Here is a 15,005-nt window from a genome sequence, read left to right as displayed (position 1 = left end):
ATTCCATTTTTTCTTAACCAAAAGTGGTAACCTCACTAGATTCACGGAACAGAGTTTGCTTGGATTTAGGAAGGCTCAGACTGGTAGAAAATAGGGTTCTGTATGTGTCTTGATTCATATTTACACACTACTCCAATGATTAGAATCAGCCACTCAGGATGGAGAACCACTGCCACACAATACCCTTCATTCCCAAGTTTTACAGTTATTCTAGAAGGATATCATGATCAAGAAGGTATCAAATATAGATTAGATTCCACAAGACTAGTGAACCTCCCATTAGCCCAAACACAAAAGAGTGATCACTACTGGGGTTTTTCCCCCTATATCCATGACTGAATTTGAACTGAAATCCAGATAAGCTCTATTAAGTTTTAACCCAACTACTTTCTCAACAATCTTCCTAAAAAAGGAAAGTCAAAGAGTTATCCATAGCAACTTGACAAATGGCTTCTTTTTTTATTACCCTTTGTACCCAACCTGTCAGCTTGCAAGAGGGTGATGAAGGTAATATTACAGAAACCGGTTCTTTATCCTGGGACTCAGATCCAACAATGAGAATGTGATAAATGTGGAAAATTAAATGTAGTACCTCAATGAACACTGAAAACAAATATTTAGATCTAGGTAAATATTCAAAATAGGGGACAATTAGTAAACATTGTAATAGGGGGTGCCTTTGAATCACTGTTGACTCCTGGCAACTGTCTAGATTACTCCATGTTTTCTTGGCAAAGATTTTCAGAAGTAGTTTGCCATTGTTTGTTTTCTAGGGCTGAAGGTGTGTGAATACAATCTCCTCAGTTCTAGCTTAATGCCTTAACCACTGGACCAATTGGCCACGTAAAGCTGTAATAAATTTCTGAAACCACCTACATGAAAATAAACTAAATCAATGGTTTACCCTTTTTCAAAAACAATTGCCTAATATCATAAGAACAATTCTCTAATATCATAAGAATATCTTAAGTTATGATATGATAAAATATGTGCAAAACAGTTTAAAAGAAGTTTAATGAAGGATGTTAAATATCACAAATTAGCAAGTAAGATTCAAGAATATTAAGGCTGTTCACATAAGCACATTAACCAGTAACATGTTGGTTTACTTTTGGCTTTGTGTACTGTGTCTAGCCTGTTTATGAGTCTGGTTAAAAATTATGCATAAATATAATGTGGCTTTTTCTGTGAGCAAGACATATGCATATGCAGGCTAAATAAAAATAGGAAAATTTTTGAATTAGAAGCAGAAATCATTCATAATGAATATCAATAACAAATTATTCATATCAAACACTTTGCAAAACAAAAAATGTATCTTTATAGAAATAACTTACAATACCTTTCAACTTGCAAAAAAAATGTTATGATCATATTAAAAATGTTTGTTGTACTTTATATTATGCTTTAAAGACAGAATTTAAGATTCAAGTGATCCTAGTTCTGCAATTATGAAAATGACTATCTAAAATGATTGACTATAATTCTCTTTTGCAACACTATAGCTTTATAATCATGCTTTGGGAAAAAGGAAGCCCCTATAGAGATAGTCCTTGACTTGCAATCATTTGCTTAAAAAAGGTCCAAAATTATGATGGCCATAGAAAAAGCGGCACCCATAATCACTTGATTGTAATTTGGATGCTTGGCAACTGGTTTACATTTACAACTGGTTGCAATGTCCTGCAAGTACATGATTACAATTTTACCATCAACCATTTTTGCTGATTTCTGGCAAAAAAAAAATTTGGGGGAGAAGCTGGATTTGCTTAACAATTGATATATTTAATTGATATATTTAATGACTGCAGTAAAAATGTCATAAAATCAGCTCCAACTCAACTTAGATCTGCAATGACTTACAATGGAAATTCCAGTTCCAATTGTGGTTGTAGGTCCTGTAATTGAATATTTTGGGAAATATCATAAAAATACATGTCTCAATTCTTGTGGTTGAACCATTGGCTGGGGGGGGGGCTTTAGAGGGAGTAGAGACATTCCAGCTTAAAGTCTGTTTAGGGGACGAAACGTCTGCGGTCAAACTGTTAGGTCTATATCTGCTGTTTCCCCAGGCAAGGCAGATAGTCATGTAATATCTACATGAGTCTATCCACAGGTGGATATGTGCACCTGACAATACTGTATGTTCAATTAATTTGAAATTTATACAATAAAATCATTAAATGTATGAGTGGGGGGGGGAATTAATAACGATATATCTTGGGATCAAGAGAAAGTCAGGAGGCCTGAAGGGAGCACTACTTGCTTTCTGGAAAGTTGTTTGCAATTTTTCTGTTGCTGGAATGGAGAGAAGGTAAGGAAAGGATTTGTAAAATTCAGATCAAGCAGCTCAATCACTGAAACAAGCCCTGATAGACTTCCAAAAGTCGGAATTAGCTTTTCATCCACAGTGATACACATGAAATGCCCACTTCCTTCTCTGACCCTCAGCAGATATTTTTTCCTCCAGTTTTAGCTACTTCCCTGACAGAGACATAGAGATAAAGTTCTTCTACATACGATTTATAAGATATAACCAAAAGTCAAAGAACAGCCAACAACGCAGAGCATACTGAACCAACAACCAATACCAAATAAACAGGATCAGAAAACCAATCAGAAAAAGAAACAACACCACAATGGTATTACCAAGGAAATTACCCAGGAAGAGACCATACCCCAACCAAAAGGCAAACTATTAACAGAAAAAAGCAGCAAACTTTATTCTGTAAATTGTTCTTACTTTACCTATGAAATATGTGCAAAAAAAAAATCACTTCAGAGAATATCAAGGGCCTAACAATTTAATTCTGAGCAACATAGTGTATATTCTCTAGTATTGGAGGCAGAAATCACAATCTACTACCCACCAAATATTCTGAACTGTGAAGTCCCAGTTAGCATATTTATAGTTAGGGATCAAAGCTATGGTGCAAAGCTTAAGATGAAAGTTCAGATCAACTAAAACAATTTACAGATACTTTATTAGTAATTTATTTATCACGTGTGCATGCGTGCCCCCTAGGCATGTGTGTGTGACCCCCATCTGCTCATGTGACCCTCTCACCGCACATGGGCCCTGTGCAGGGGGGTTTCACCACCCCCAGATTCCGGGAGGGGCCTGGGGAAAAATTGGGCTTTTTTGCCTTCCCCCATCCCCAGGTTCTTTCCTGAAGCCTGAGGAGAGCGAAAAACAGCAACGGGCAAACTGGAAGTTGGTTCCTGAACTTCCAGTTTGCCTGTTGGGCCGTTTTTCGCCCTCCTCAGGCTCCAGAGGCTTTCCTTAAGCCTGGGGAGGGTGAAAAATGGCCTAATGGGAAGTTTGGGAATTTGGGCCATTTTTCGCCCTCCCGACACTGGAGGAAGGTGAAAACAGCCTCCCCCAGCCCTCTGGAAGGCCAAAAATCAGCTGGCCGGCATGCGCATGCACCCAGAACGTGTGTCATAGGTTCGTCATCACGGTCCTAGAGGATGATTTGTTACTGTTAGTTGTGAAGTTATGTCTGACCTATTACGACCCCATGGCCTTCCTGTCCTCTACCATCCTCTGGAGTCCATTTAAGCTCACACTTACTGCTTCAGTGACTCCATCCAGCTACCTCTGTTGTCCCCTTCTTTTGCCCTCAATCTTTCCCATTATATTTACACATATCATCATAAGTTGATTATATACATCTTAATAACCATTCCAAGGGGGGCAGCGGAGGTACAGGAAATAAATGTAGTTAATCAAGAAACCCGTAAGGACACAAAGGTAAAGGTGCATGCCAAAGAAACTCCCAGCGTGAAGACTGTGCATATGTCCTTATATGAAAATGCCATCCCACCCCATAAGATGAAACTGCAGAGTACCTGACTTCAGAAGTAAAAACAGAAAATACAAACACTGAAGAAATCTAATGGAGTGGTACATAACCAATGAAATTATTTTCTGCAGATGATCTCTACAGAAATAATAAGAAAGGTGTACTGGATAGAATTTGGTCTATATGTCAAAAAGGATATGGTGACATAAAACACAATGTATATCTGGAACTGCAAAGAATTTCCTTTCTGCATAGAAAACACAACCAGCTAACAGGAACATAGTGTATTAACAAAAGGTTAGGAAGAATAGCCATATTTATGCAACTGGAAGTACATGAATGTTGAAATCAGGTGATAAATGTGGCAAAATCTATTCCGAGCTGGATTAGTGATTTTCCAAATGCTGGAGTACACCTTCATAGGCATCAGTCAATAATTACACAATTCAGTTTTCTACCACTTAATTAGACACAGGACTGCATGGTTAAATACCCCCACAAAAATCTGTGTAACACTCAAAGCGAGTAAAGTGAGTAAACAATGCCTTAAAACTTTTGAAATATTTTAATATTTTTAAACATATTGTGTACAGTCCCAATTACCATCAGTAAACTTACCACAATTAAGCCCAAAATTTATGTTGTTAAGTGAGACACTTGTTAAGTGAGTTTTGCCCCATTTTACAACATTTTCTGCCACAGTTAAGTAAATCACTGCAATTGATAAGTTACTAAGATGGTTGTTAAGTGAATCTGGCTTCCCCATTGACTTTGCTTGTCAGGAGGTTGCAAAAGATGATCACATGATGCTGGGACACTGCAATGGTCATAAGTATGAACCTGTTGCCAAGCATCTGAATTTTGATCTTGTGACCATGGGGACGTTGCAAAGGTCATAACTGTGAAAAATGGTCATAAGTCACTTTTTCGGTGCTGTTGTAACTTTGAACGGTCAGTAAATCCACTGTTGTAAGTCAAGGACTACCTGTATTGTTCTGGTCTCTATAACGCAGAAAGGTAATTGTAAAGTTAGCTCCAGGAATGGCAAGCAGAACAGAGCAGCCCTGTAATGGCTCCAATATTAAAAAAAACAACTTTAGGGAGAAAAAGCAAAGGACAAAGTGTCAGTTATAAATTTAAGCAAAATATGGAAAGCACATCCAAAACCAGATTCCCTCAATCACACGTAACTAAAATGCAACTAGCTGTGTCAATCTAACTAAATATTGTAGTTGATTTATAGTTTGGAGCAGTATATCTCCCCCTTAAGAACTTTACCAGCATTGAGTTTAATCCAAATTGTTGCTGAGGTGGAGAAACACTAGTTTGCATAAAGTGTTGCATAAAGTGTTGCATAAAGTAAGAGTGTTGCATAAAGAAGTAGTTGGATTAATTCAGTAAACCATAGTTCACTTAAACATAGAGTAGGTTATGCATCTTCCTTTCCACAGCGTTAGAATCCAAGGATGCTGGCTATGCTTGAACAGTGGAATGTTCAAGTTAGATAAAAGATTCTTTTTTCAGAACACATCATTAACGGTAGAAAATCACTGACTGAATCTGTAGCAATGACTACCAGGTTAGGCAGAGGTTGCTTGAAGGGAAAAGAACAACAGCCAAGTTCAGATAGTACTCAACTTATAACAGTTCATTCAGTAACTGTTTAAAGTTACAACAGCACTGAAAAAATGTGACCTGTGACCGTTTTTCACAAGTACCTTTGCAGCACACACCATGTGATCAAAATTCAGATGCTTGGCAAATGGTTCATATTTACTATCTTTTCTGGTCCCCAAGATCATGTGAGCGCCCCTTTTGTGACCTTCTGATAAGCAAAGTCAATGGGGAATCCAGATTCACTTAACAATCGGGTTACCAATTTATCAACTGCAGTGATTCACTTAACTGTGGTAAAAAAGTCGAAAAATGGGGCAAAACTCACTTAACAAATGTGTCATTTAACAACAATTTTTGGGCTCCGCTGCGGTCGCAACTGGAGGACTACCTGTACTTTTTTTCTTTTCTTTTACTTTCTTCATACCCCGAGGCAGTTCACCTCTGAAAACCGGCTCTTTGCCGCGTGTTTTATACCCTGCAGTTTCCCATTAGCAGCTAGTGCGGAACTGGTAATAAAAAACAGCATGCCGGCTTCGGTCTTGTCCTCCAAGTAAACAATTCTGGCCCTGGATTCAGATTGGCATGGCCTGATCCAACCTACCACCCCGCTATCGACTGGGTTGGATTACCAGACCCATAATCCACGCCACGGCCGAGGAAGGCTGCAAAAGCGTGTAGCCTCGTGTTGCGGATCTTAGAACAGTCTGGGTTGCAAATATTTGGACGGCCGTTAGAAAGCAGCAAAGGCATATACCCCCCCCCCCCCGCTCCCGCAACCCCAAGGATCTTCGCGACCTCCCCCCTGCTTGCCTTCACTCCCCGGACCCGAGAAGCTGCGTGCTTCCCTCGGGGGATACTCACGCTCTGCTGGGATTGGTGTTAAAGCGTCGGAGGGCAGCCGAGGGCAACGGCGACGGGACGGGCCCCGGAAGGACGCATCCTCCTCGCCAGAGCAAGAGACGCGAACGAAGCCAGACGGCTGACCGGAGCAACCCCGCCATGGCTACTCACGCACGCTGGTGCAGCAAAAGAACCCAGCGGCCCAAGGGGAACACGTGACCGGCAGGAGGCTGCATTCACTAGGACTGGGAGGGGGGTATCTTGGAATACGCTTGGCCAAGATCCGGTATGCTCGAACCGAGGAATACACTATCGCAAACCCAGATGCTTGGAGAAATTGGATGATTTATCCCGAAGAGTTCGGATACTTTAAAAAGCGCATTCACCTTTCCTTTTCAACCCCAAGTTACAGTAGATCCTTTTAAAAAAATGGAACAGTCCAAAACGGATAGACGTAACTCAAGGGCAAGGACGGAGAGTGACTTGGGCCACTCCGAATGGAACGCGAAGCATCAGTCTGCATATTATTTATTATTGTTCCTGATTGTTCCTGGCAGAGTTACGCTGTCAAAAGGCACCGTCAGACTTGTCTTAAAAATAAAAACCGCGCGGTCCAGAGGCGGGCTGATTCGAAGAGGTTTTCGAGATTAAGCTATGACTCCAGAGACCTTCAACTCCGGGAAAGCTATTTGTCGGCCTTATCCTTACTTTCGCTTCTTGCCGGGGAAGACACGTGAAACATCCCTACTCTGCGCATGCGCTGTAATCACGCCCGCTCTGATTTAAAAAGAAAAAAACTTCCTAGAGCGCGGGAAGAAAGTAACCAACGAGTTTCCTGGCGGTGGTTGGAAGGCTCGTCTCCCATTTTTGGATTAAGGGATACAGCCGCGCTGCGGTTTAAATCCGAACCGCAGCGAACCTTCCCCAGCGAAGTGAGAGCTCAATCGCCAGTATAATAAATCTCGCTTTTTTGCCCCCTATCCCAAAACTTTCGAGGTGTGTTCAAATTATGACACTGGCAAATATTGCCGCGTTGGCTGCCTCTCATGAGTAAGGTGACCAGATTTTCAGATTGGTAAAGAGGGACACCATTGACGGGGGGCAGGGGGGGAGGGCTTGATTAAAAAATTTATATTTTGTCAAAAGGTCACCCCAGGACACTGAAACCATCATAAATACGAATCTGTTGCCAAACAAAATTTTAATCACGTGACCATGAGAATGCTGCAACGGTCGCTAAGTGTGAAAAATGGTCATCAGTCACTTTTTTCAATGCCATTGTAACTTTGGTCACTAAATGTTTTCCCCCTCCTCAAGACACCTCACTTCTTCCTTCATTCCTCTTGCTTATCTACCTTCACCTTATCCGTCTTCTGCTCTTTCCCTCTCTTCCTTTCTCCTTCCATCCTCTCTTCTTTCCTCACTCACTCCCTTCCCCCTTTTCTCTTCCTTCCTCCTTCCATTCTTTCAGCTTCCTTTCTTTTGCCTATCTACCTTCTCTGTCTTTCTGCTCTTTCCATTTCTCTCTTCCTCTTTGCTTCTTTTCCTTCCTCCTTCCATCATTTCACCTTCCCGCCTTCCTATTTCTTCCTTCTTCCTTCCTTCTGCCTATCTACCTTCACCTTCTCTGTCTTTCTGCTCTTTCCCTGTCTACCCCTTTCCTCCCTCCCTCCCTTCTCTCCTTTCTAGTTCCATCTTTTCTTCTTTCCTCTCTCCCTCCCTTTTTCTTTCTTCCTTCCTCCTTCCTCTTGCCTATCAACTTCATCCTCTTTGTCTTTCTTTTCTTTCCCTCTCTTCCCCTTTTCTTCCTACCTCCTTCCCTCTTTTCTCCCTCCCTTCTTCTTTTTCTTCCTTTCTTCTTCCATCTTCCTCCTTCTCCTTCCTCCTTCTATTCTTTCAACTTCCTTCCATCTTTTCTCCTTCCATCTTCTCCCCCCTCCCTTCTTTTCCTTCCACCCTCCGTCCTTCCTTCCTCTCCTTCCCACTCTCTCCTTGGGAGGGGTTGGGGATGGGGGGGGGCAGCAGAGACCAAATAAAGTCAGAAAATCTTATTAAAACTTTCCTATTTGTTGGATCGCATTGCTGCGAACTTATAAACCAAATCAGGGGAACATTTTGCAACTGAGGGTGCTGCAAGGAAAGGGGAGAGGCAGCTCTGCCCTTTCCCCAGTTTTGCAAGGAATGAGAAACGGTGCTTCAATCCGAAGCAACTGCAATCGGAACTGCAGACAGGGAAAGAAAGAAAGAAAGATCCTTGTAGCACAAAACCCACCTTTGCATGGTTGTGACAACATAGGTAAAAAAAAAAAAGCACAGCGTCCTTCCGCCCTCTGAATGGGACTCAGCGTGACTCCGATTTGAATACAAGGACACGGAGCCGGGCGGGGAGATAAGCACCTTCATTTGCATTCTCTGCGACCATGATCCTTTGCAAGGAACATTCCCCGGGCTCCCGTGACTTTTTGCAGATTTTTCCTTTCGTGCTTAAAAAAAAAGAACGGTACTTCTTTAAAACGCCACAGAATGAGCTGTCAGCCAGACAAAAATGCAACCCCTTCCTTCGTCCTCTTCCTCCTCCATCACTAACAGCTGGGGTCTCAGAAATCGGAGCGAAAAGCCAGTCCTCCATCTCTTCCCTCTTCCTGGATTCACTCCAAAGTTTTAAATCTCCCTTCTGTACTTAAACACTTCCCCCTCTCCCCCCCTCTCTCTGTATCTGTTTGTCTCTCACTCCCTATGTGGCTCTTTGCCTCTATCTCCCTCCCTCCCTCTGTCTCTCTCTCTGTCATTCTCTGTTGTGTCTGTCTCTCTCTGCCTCTCTGTCTCTCCTCCCTCCGTGTGTGTGTGTGAGCTCATCCCTGCCCCCGTGGATGGGCTCCGGACTAGCAGAGCCTCCTCTTCCTCCTTTTTAACCAGGCGATCTTCAGCTGCTGCACAATCCCAAGGGCACGTGCTGCCCGGTTTGCTGAATCTGTCACGGCTTCAGAGAAAGAAGGTGTGCGAGAAAGCCCCCCCCCCCATCCTCGCTGCCTGAACGTTTGAATGAAGGAGGCTGCAGCTCCTTTGTCCTCGGCTATGCAATTTTCTTTCGTTCTTTGCTGCCCGAACGAGTGAATGAGGCAGAGGGACAATGAAAGGAGATTGCGTCCCTTCTATCTCCCCGTTGCTCAGAAAAGCAACTCCGGGAAGGTCCTTTGGTGGCGGCAGGTGTCCTAGAACCTGCCTGCTAGCAAAGGACCTTCCCAGAGTTGCTTTTCTGAGCAACCGGGAGACAGAAGGGACAAAACACCGGCCGGCTGGGACGGATATACAGGGCTGGGGGTGGGGCAGGCTTACTTCTGGGTCCGGTCACAAAAATTGGGACTTTTTAAGAACGCCCCGGGACACGGGACAAATTGTGTGAAAGAGTGACTGTCCCGCGAAAATCGGGATGTCTTGTCACCTTACTCATGAGAAAGTTACCAAGAAATACATTGAATTTAGAAATGTCTATGGAGATTCTCAGTCATCCAGGTCATGGTTGTCCCAAAGGTGCTTTTTCAAGAGGCAATTGAAATTTCTTTGCTGGCTTTGCTTTGCTTTCTGGTTTTGCTTCTTGGATAAGATGGAAAAAGGCTTGGGAAGAAGGCGGGGCTTAGCAGTGAGAAGACAGATTTTCAGGCTATTCCTGAAATTCCCCTATTCTGAAGCACTTGGACGGTTCCTTTTTGAACCCAAGCTGTCCCGGAGAGACAGTGAAAGGTAGGAGGAGATCCAGTGACCCCAGAGACGTTCGCAAAGTCTCTGGGGGCTTGGAATTTAACCTCCTTTGCCAGTGACTTCCGGATTAGCCATAAGGCTAACTGAAACTGCAGATAGCTCCAAAGAATGGCGAAAGTGTTCTTCAGCTGGTAAGGTGATTTTATTGCTCAGAGATAGACAGTCCGCATAAAAATTCAAGCTAAATTCAATCAAAGAACAGAAGAATCTAGCGGCAATTTTGATCTCTTTATTGGTTTATGGACAGTGGTTACCCTATTTTTTAAATGTTTTAAATGCTATTTACATGGACAAAGGATAGATTACTTCAACATCTCCTCTGATCCTCTGTAAGTGGGCTGTAAACCAATTCGCTATAATTTGGCTCCTTACAACTTGACACTTTTATTGCTTGGCTGGATTGGTCTAAGATCAGATAAGATTGTACAGCTCCCAGCTTGTTTTTACTTGCAAATACCTCAGAGCTTCCAAAGAAAAAATATTAACTGCGAATAAAGATGTCGTCTATTCAAGCCTCTATTCAAATGATTTCTTCGGCACTACAAAAATTATCTGCCACACATGATAGAATTGAGAGGAAACTGGATTATCTGCTGTTTCTAGCAACAAAATATGAAGGAAAAAATGAGAATGTTGAATGTTTGAATGTTCCTCAAATACAAATGAAGGATGTCAGAAATAAAGATTTTCAACTTGCTGATATTCGGGGCAACTGGTTTACTTCTGAGGGAGAAAAAGATGGAATGTCTAAGGGGGGGGGGGGCAGCCACACAGAAGATTTACTTCGAAAGACAGGAGGAATGAGAAGCATTAAAGAACTTTATACTTTATGAAATACCTTCTGCAAAACTTTTTATACCACCACTGAGAATTAAAGACAAGCTGATAAAGGAAATAAACGGAGGACAGCAGCATTATATGAGAGGCACCATAAGCAAAAAGGTGCAAAGATTTTTTTGTATGGACTTGCTCATAAAAATGTTTGGAGAATTCGACCTATGAATGGCAACAGGATTAAGGAGGTTTTGTTACTGGAGAGACACAGGCTGATAGATGGAAGAATACAATTTAAAACTAGCTAAACCTAGTTAAATTCATTTGTAATAGATATAGTTGAATAATAATTGATAATGATAGTAATGTATATAATGATGAGTTGCTATGATAAATAATAATTGGATATGAGAAGGGAAGGTTAGAAATATTCTTGGACTATATATAAAGGTTATTAATCACAATAATTATTACTATAAAAAATAAAATAAAACTATATACAGTTAAATCTTAACTAATACGGGGAAAATGCTATGATATACGATATAATTACATAAAGAAAGGAGAATGATAATAAACTATATACATGGAGGATGGAATTTTTGGTATTAAATATTATGGATGTTTAGCTAAAACAGGATATGAGGATTTGATGTCAATGGAGGATTTTATAAACAAGTAAATGAAATGCTAGCATGTGGTTATGGATTAAATCTTTGGCATAGTTAAGGATGAAGGATGTTTAAACAACTGTAGTCAACTAAAAGTGGAGGTATGATGATGTTAATATGGTAAACATTTGAGCTAAGATATTTGAATTAATATGAATTAATGGAAGAGATGCACAAAAACTTGTTGTAACCAGCTGATATACTTTTTTATAACATATACTTGTGTTTTTTTTTGTTTTCTGTTTTTTTCCCCTCTGTCTTGTTTTTTGTTCTTTTTTGTTTTGATTTTTTCCCCACTGTTGTGGGCATGTGTTGTTTATGTAACAAAAAAATAAAAAAAATAATTATAAAAAAAAACAGATGGAAAAAGCTTGTTGGAAGAGAAGCGAAACGTCTTCAAAGAAAAACAAGAAAGTCCATTTGCCTCTTGGAAAAAGCATCTTTGGGACATTGCAAAGTGAAGAGTTCATTTTATATCTGGCCATGCTTTAGTTCGGAATAGAATCTTAGAATCAGAACAGAACTGGAAGGGACCTTGGGGGTCTTCTAGTCTGGCCCCCTGCTCAAGCAGGAAAAACTATACCAGTGTTGGCGAACTTTTTCGGCACCAAAAGCAGCCACCCCATGTGAATGTGTGTGCCGTGAAGATAATCTTCTGGTTTCTACCCTGCGCATGCACCCCAGCCAACTGGTCTTCATGTGCACATGCATGCCAGAAACCAGAAAACCAGATGGCTGGTGTGCATGCACACCGGCCGGCTGGTCTTCTGGTTTCTGGCGCTCCCGCGCATGTGAAGACTAGCTAGCCAGCGTGCCGAAACCTGGAAGAGCAACAGCAACAGCTCATGTGACTGGAGAGATGGCTCTGCGTGCCACTTCCAGCATGCGTGCCATAGGTTTGTCCTCACAGTCCTATATCATTTCAGACAGGTGGCTGTCCAGCCTCTTCTTAAAAAACTCCAGTGAAGGAGTACCCACAACGTCTGAAAGCAAGCCATTCCACTGGATGGATCAGCTCCAAATCTACGAAACAATCTTTTTTTTAAGCAGATTTTTTAAAATTATTTTTTCCCTTCTACAACACCTTACAGTCATTACATCAACATTGTTATGTCATCATACCTGTATATGTATATAATATTTCGCTTCTATATTTACACACCTTTATACACAGTTCTATATATATTTATATATAGTTTTTTGGCTTAATTAATTTTATTGTTGTTTTGCAGCCATTTGTACCAATTGTTCCAAATTTCATAATATTCCAACTCTTCTTTATCTTTTAATTTCAGTGTTAATTTGTCCATCTCTGCACAATCCAAAGTTTTTTTAATCACTAATTCGTCCGAGGAGGTATTATTTTGTTTCCAGCATTGGGCAAATGCTATTCTAGCTGAACTTAGCAGATGTGTTAATATGTACTTAATTTTCTTTGTATATTTCCCTTTGATTATTCCCAGTAGAAAGATTTTGGGTTTGTATTTTATCTGTTCTCCTGTAATTTCTTGCACCCATTTCCAAATTTTTATCCAATATTTTTGTGTTTCCAGGCAGGTCCACCATATGTGATAATAAGTCACTTATTATCACATACGAACGATCTTAATGTACAATGTGTGGGTGGTATAAACTCTGGTACACTAAAACCTGCGTCAGTGGGCACAACCGATCTGTCAGGACTAACCTTAGTTTGCCAGCTAGCTGTGGAGCTTTCCCCCCTCCCCCTCAGGGGCTTCTTATTTCTATAAGGTGACCTTAACAGCAATAAAAAGTTTTCAGGATCTCCTTAGAGGCAGAAATGGTGTTGCTGATCTTCGGGCATATTTTGTCTGGTAGTGTTATATTTGCCTGTTTGGTGTGCCATTAGGGTGTTGGCCTATAACCAGGAGACACTGAGTTCTAGTTCAGCTTTAGGGCACAAAAGCCAAGCAGGGTGACTTTTTTTAAAAAAAATTTTTTTATTTTAAAACAAACAAAAACATACATTAAAAAATATATCTTCAGTTACATGTCTATTTAGCATGTCGTTTGGTTACAAACATTTGTACATCACCGCTTTCAGTTGAATATAAAATCAGTAGTTATCAACCCACTATATGTTAATACATTGATTATCATTGTAAATCATATATTCAATTTACACTTATAATGTCTTCCTTTTAAACATGTTCTCTAAAGATTAAATTCATATATATGCTAACTATCTACTACATCATTGTAAATCTATTAAGAAATAACATATCTTTATGGTATCATCAATATTGTTTTAATATTTCTTGCAGTATATATAAAAATGATTATTTATATATCATTACTTTCAATTATATTGTAAAATAATGAAATATCTATCAAATATATATAAATACATTTTTATCATTGTATCTCATATAATCAATTACAATTATTATTTCTTCATTTTAAACAAGATATTCTAAATATTCAATACATACACACACACGCACACACACACACACACACACACACATATATATATACATATACACATACATACATACATACATACATACACACACACATACACACATACACACATACACACACAGCAATATTCCATTACCTTGTTATAAATCTATAGAATCTATATATTCAATTCATATATATACCAATATTCCATTACATTGTTATAAATCTATAAAATCTATATAAAAGTAACATGTCTTTATAATATCTCCTATCTCCTTTTGACCAGTCACACTCAGCCCATCTCACCATACAGGGTTGTGAAAAATTAGGAAGAGGAAGGAGTATTATGCAGCAATAGTGTTTACACATATCCTGCCTCTTAATGCTTTTACAGCACTCTCTGGGCTGTTTATAATGTTAACATAGAGCCCCCCCAAAATCTAGTTTCTCATTTTACTGACTTTGGAAGGATGAAAGGCTGAGGTAAACCTTGAGCCCCATCAGGATTGAACTCTAGACTGTGACTAAAGTTAGCCTGCAATAGAGGTGGTCCTTGACTTATGACAGTTCATTTAGTGATCGTTTGAAGTTACAACGGCACTGAAAAAAGTGACTTATGACCATGTTTCAAATTTATGGCCATTGCAACATCCCTCTAGTCATATGATTGGATACTTGAGAACTGGTTCATATTTATGATGGTTGCAATATCCTGGGGGTCATGTGATCACCTTTTGTGACTACTTAACAATGATGTAACTAATTCAACAGCTGCAGTGATTTATTTAACAAATGTGGCAAGAAAAGTCATAAAATGGGGTAAAACTCACTTAGCAAATTTCTCACTTAGCAACATAAATATTGGGCTCAATTGTTGTTGTAACTTGAGGACTATCTGTACTGCATTCTAACCACTGTGACATCGGGGCTCAAGTATTGTCTCAAACTTAAGTTATCAAAGTTTATGTATGTATGTTTCATATTTCTTAACTGTTCATCTTCCTCGGAGATTAAAATAATAAAGGTGGCCTAAAAATCAAATAAGTTTAACAGACATATTTTTTCCATTTCTTAAAAACTTCTCCCCTTCTCCCCCTCTAAAACCCAGGTG

General features: G+C 40.0%; 1 protein-coding gene across 1 annotated transcript in view; it reads right to left on the bottom strand.

Annotated features, from left to right (window-relative positions):
- Positions 1-6,479, bottom strand: part of LRPPRC (leucine rich pentatricopeptide repeat containing) — a 90,363-nt gene extending 83,884 nt beyond the window's left edge. Inside the window, exon 1 of the mRNA XM_087717708.1 lies at positions 6,285-6,479. Within this exon, the coding sequence (XP_087573834.1) occupies positions 6,285-6,424 (140 nt within the window). The 5' untranslated portion in view covers positions 6,425-6,479. The remainder of the gene's footprint in view (positions 1-6,284) is intronic.
- Positions 6,480-15,005: the final 8,526 nt, after the last annotated feature.

The sequence above is a fragment of the Thamnophis sirtalis genome, unplaced genomic scaffold, assembly GCF_051295495.1.
Source record: "Thamnophis sirtalis isolate CommonGarterSnake01/CBP01778 unplaced genomic scaffold, rThaSir2_p1.2 scaffold_6, whole genome shotgun sequence".
NCBI classification, from domain to species: domain Eukaryota; kingdom Metazoa; phylum Chordata; class Lepidosauria; order Squamata; family Natricidae; genus Thamnophis; species Thamnophis sirtalis.
Note: the sequence above shows the minus strand (reverse complement) of the source record. Positions and strands in the feature narration are given on the sequence as shown.